General features: G+C 41.2%; 1 protein-coding gene across 1 annotated transcript; it reads right to left on the bottom strand.

The window, feature by feature from the left end:
* Positions 1 to 305: 305 nt before the first annotated feature.
* LOC113775713 (putative SWI/SNF-related matrix-associated actin-dependent regulator of chromatin subfamily A member 3-like 1) lies at positions 306 to 4,722 on the bottom strand. The gene is made up of 4 exons (XM_027320700.1): positions 4,185 to 4,722; positions 2,026 to 3,242; positions 1,531 to 1,816; positions 306 to 1,328 (listed from the first exon to the last, which is right to left on the bottom strand). The coding sequence occupies exons 1-4, from the start codon at positions 4,600 to 4,602 to the stop codon at positions 529 to 531; spliced, it is 2,721 nt and encodes a 906-aa protein (XP_027176501.1). The 5' UTR covers positions 4,603 to 4,722; the 3' UTR covers positions 306 to 528.
* Positions 4,723 to 4,928: the final 206 nt, after the last annotated feature.

Below are 4,928 nucleotides of genomic sequence, written 5' to 3'. Positions count from 1 at the left end.
CTTTGGCCTGATTGCGCAACCATTGAGTTTAAACCAAATACATCAAGAATTAGGACTACACGATGTTCAAACCCAGAATTTTCAATTAAGGGAAAGAAAGAGGAAACTACCACCGACATCAAACAAATATAACAAAACTACAATCAATGGAAAGAAAACAAGACTCAACAACTGACATGATAAGAATAAGTTGTTAAGGTTATTCCTATAATTCTCAGTTTTCATGTTCAGCTGCAGATCAAGACAGAAGTTTTATAACACTAAAGCGACTGAACTATTTTTACAGTTCCAGAATCAACCCCATATTGAGATAAAGAACTAAATATTTGCAGCTGAAATCATCCTTGAGTTACTATAATACAAGAAAAGCAAAACAAAGTATGGCTATAATACATCACTGACATATTTGGATGCTCTGCAACTATAACAGTAAAAATACCTTTGCAAGCTGGGTACTCAAAAAGATTAGTTACATCAGTATGGGCAAAAGTAAGCCATGCAGGGTATCTTATGTAAAGTAAGACTAACTCACAAGCACATCAAGGTCACGAGATCTTCTTTGTTGATCTCCCTTTGGCCTTGAGGAACCCTCCTACCAAAAGCTTTCCTTGCGAGCAGTTTCTTTTGCTCTTGTAATGCTAATATTCTTTCTTCAACGGTTTCCTTAGCAATCAACCTCACAATCTTCACGTCTTCTTTCTGTCCAATTCGGTGGATTCGATCCATTGCCTGTTCTTCAATTGCTGGATTCCACCACGGCTCTATCAAGTAAACCCTAGAAGCAGCAGTAAGATTAATTCCAACTCCAGAAGCTTTCAGACTGGCAAGCAAGATTGTCGGTCCTTCAGGTGCTGGTACATCGAACTCTTTTAATACTTTTGCTCTCTTTTTGGCATTCATCGAGCCATCTAATCTCAATAGCCGGAATCCTAGTGCTTTTAGTGGCTCTTCAAGAAGGAGCAACATTTTCTGAAACTGTGAAAAGACCACTGATTTTGTTGTTGGGCTGTGATCCCTGGATGCAGAAAGAAGCTGTAAAAGAACAGCAACCTTGGATGAAAAACTGGAAGACTCTGGAGTATCTTCTGTCTCAGAAAGATTTGGAGGGGCTTGGAAGAGGTCCGAATCAGATAGTGGATGGCGGCACAGTGGACAAGATGGGTTTGAACGTCTGATGGTCTTGAGGATGCACGATTGGCAGAAGATATGAGCACAACAAGTAATAACTGCATTACGTGGTGGGCAAATACAGATTGGGCAGTCAAAATCTTCACCCTCTTGCAGCACAGAAAGCATCTTTTCCAGCAATTTGGGTTCTTTTTTTACATCTGCACAGACTCTCATATTAAATCAAGCAAAGGGAACAAAGGAAACAGAGAGGATTCATAGTTAATAGATCTAAATCATTTGCAAACCTCTCTTTATAATGATAGCCTTGCCCATTAATGGGAATAACAAGCTAGCTAAAGATCAAGCATTGCAGACAATGCAATGTTCAAATACAACTGGACTGAGCTCAATATAGATTACCTTCAAGTGAAGGAAGTAACTCTCTGATATCTGGAGGGCACAAGGCCAAAGCATTGCAAACCTGCCGAAGTCGTACAAGTATGCTGAGTACTGTTGAATAGTTTCTAACTAAAGTGTCACCGCTGATATAATGCGTAATAACTTTCCTGGCTTCAGATTCCATCTTGTCATAAACATCCCGTTCTTCAGCTGAGAGATCCACAAGAAGCGTCTCCACAGATTTTGATGGCAAACCAACCAATGCCTTGTCCTTTGTCCTCCTCAAAGATATGGCTGCCATAAGAACCTGAAATTAAATTTTGAAATTTGTTATGCACAAACAATTGGCAAGGAGCCAACACTGGATTAAATGATTGAAGAATACTACTTCTCACAGAATGAAATTTGTACAAGAATATGTAACTCAACCCAACTTCTGAACCGATCAGATGAGTCATAAAGTATATTTGGCAGGCTTGGTAATAACCAAAATACACAGAAAACAATGTCCTTCACCTGAAGACGCGAGATGCCTTTCTCATCTCCTGAAGCAAGTGGGCGTGCTATCAAATTATTCCAGTAGTTCTTAATTGACAAAGGCTCAAACCTCAGAAAAGCCATTAACGAAAATAGATCAAACGAATGATTCTGTATTGGTGTTCCAGTGACAAGCCACCTTCTCTTGGCATTCAGTTTTGTAACCGCACGACTTTGCAGTGCATTTATATTCTTGATCAAATGCGCCTCATCCAGAATTATTCGCCTCCATTCTATCTTCTTCACAGGAGAATCTTCCCATGGATCTTCAGCAGCCAAAGTGGTGTAAGTAGTGAGAACTATATCATAAGCCTGTAGCACATTAGCATCTTTCGTCCTTTCTCCATAGTACATGTACACTTTTAGGCGTCCTGGTATAGTGTGCTCTCCTAATTGGTTTACCCATGATGAAAAAACAGATGGTGGACAAACGATCAAGGTGGTTCTTGAAACCACAGAGTTGTGTGGATCAGAACTACATTTGGACTTTACTTTAATGTCACCTGCATCTACAACCTCAGTCTTCTGCCTCTTTTGTTGAGTATTAGTGCCTTTGCTGCCTCTTTGTCTTTTGGACCGCTTATCAATAACAACAATAACTTCCTCTTCTTTCAATTCCAATTCTTTTCCAACGTCTCCATCACCAGTGTCAACTGATGAAGGACCAGGACCAAGGAATTTGTCAAATGCAATTAAGGAAAGCAAAGTAAGAGTTTTTCCCAGTCCCATGTCATCAGCAAAAATTCCACCTCGTAATGGCTCTGGCTTCTCATCTGTCATGTAGTTAGTCAATACATTAACATAAGCTCCACCTCTTTCTTCCCAAAATGGAGGTAATTCTAAACAATTTTCTCTCTGAACTAACCAGGCTAAGCCTTCCTTTTGGTGCAAAAGCAGCTCTGATTTTATCACATCTTTAGGGGGTTCCAATGCAGCCAATGCTCTGGTCTGACCAATTTTCTCATCCAACAGCTTAAAGATCTCATCTACACTCTTTTCACCTTCACCAGCTCTTCTTTGCCTCACCACAGCAGCTTCAGATAAAGCAAATGATGCATTGTTCTCTGAAATAAGCTGCAATCCAGCAGCTGCAATGTTCGATTTCACCGCATCAAAAGCCTCTATTCTTGCAAAAATGTGAACCTGGCAAGGAATTTTGTATCTATTGAACCTCACTGATGCCTTCGGCACAATACCTTCAATATAAAAATATAACATCAATAAATATAGACAAGTAATAACAGATAGGTACGTCACCACAGATATACCTATATATTAATCTTTCATCTTTTTAAATCCAAAAGGAGAGTAAAATAGCTAGTTACTCAATTGTTCCCTGTTGATATAATGCCTCACATGGAGCTTATAAAACACAGCCCCAAAAAAACAATTACTAAAGAGTGTATGACACAGTTTCCCCCTTTTATAGGTTGTATGCTTGGGTTGACCACACCCATCATGGTCAACCACAAAAGGTTTCATGCTAATGTGTGACAATGGTATGTCCTGGTCACCAACTACATGCTAACAATCATATAGTAAACCACAATCCACTAACAATCATATATTAAAAATTCTCTCACATATTAAATCAAACCACTAACAATCATCTAATAAAAACCACAAAATGAAAAAGAACAAAAATCATCCTGCATTCAGAGGTTCCAGGCATAGCTTGACCCAAAAACCCATCCGGTCAATCATACAAGAATAAACATTCTATACATGCTGACGTGTCACGCGATACAATTTAGTCCACAGTCCACATGCACCAGCTACCCTATAAAGTTTCTTGCGTACAAAATATAATTAAAATCAAATAAACTACTAAAACAATTGTATTGAATCTATCAATTTTGCAGACATTCTTGTAGAAAGAGCACGTCTACCTCACGCGCCCACAGCCCCTCCACCCCATCGCGTCAATTAAACGCATTCCTTGCCGCACCCTCCATTTTAGTAACTCCGCCCACCCCTCGCCTCTTCCAACTCACAAACAAATTATTTTTAATTTTTTAAAGAAAAAAACATGTGAAGCAACCGAATTCAAATAAACACTTACATGCATGCTCAAATACATGAACAAAATCAATAAAAAAAAATTAATGGGATTCTAGAATCGCCCTTAAAATTCATACCTTCGACGGCGATCAGACGGGAATCGATCATTGGGGCAAGGACTTTTGCCGCCATCCGTTCAATGTGGCCGACCTGAACCGACCGAGTGTTCAAAACCTTAATGGCATTTTCATCGTAAGCATTCAGGGGCTCTCTGACCAGACCCACCATTTCCCGGCCGTTGATGGTCCCATTGTAATACTGAATGCCGACCACGTTCACGATTAAAAATCCCACCATGTAACTCTCCCCGGGGGAGTGGGGGGAGGAGGAGGAGGAGGAGGAGGAGATTGAGGACTGAGAAAACGGCAGGCCGCGGTGGTGGCTGTGTCTCTGATCACCGGAATCATTTCCGCTACTGCTATAATCTTCCTCGGGAGAAAGGGGCCAGGCATCCAAGTTGAGGAACTCGTCCACCGGGTCGATTGCAGCGGTCATTTCTGTCTTCCGGTTTCTTTTGCTCTGCAGGAGTGATTGAAATTGTGAGGTGGGGAGGCGGAAATCAAAGGTGGGCGTTACGGTTTTGAAAAGGGACAAAGAAGATGGTTTCAGCACTTTCAAAAAGTAGGTGGATGGGGGGTGGGGGGTGTAGGGTGTGGGGTGGTGGGGGAGGGGAGGGTGGGGAGTGACGAGGTTTGGAAGTGGTGCTGGCTGGGTTTTGAAAAAAGGGGGAAGGCGGAAGAGGTGAAAGGTGTAATGTGTAGGGAGGGGACAAGTAGCAGGAGCTGTTAATTTTTTTAAGGCGCGTTTGGCTGGTGAGAAAT

The sequence above is a fragment of the Coffea eugenioides genome, chromosome 6, assembly GCF_003713205.1.
Source record: "Coffea eugenioides isolate CCC68of chromosome 6, Ceug_1.0, whole genome shotgun sequence".
In the NCBI taxonomy this organism is placed as follows: domain Eukaryota; kingdom Viridiplantae; phylum Streptophyta; class Magnoliopsida; order Gentianales; family Rubiaceae; genus Coffea; species Coffea eugenioides.
Note: the sequence above shows the minus strand (reverse complement) of the source record. Positions and strands in the feature narration are given on the sequence as shown.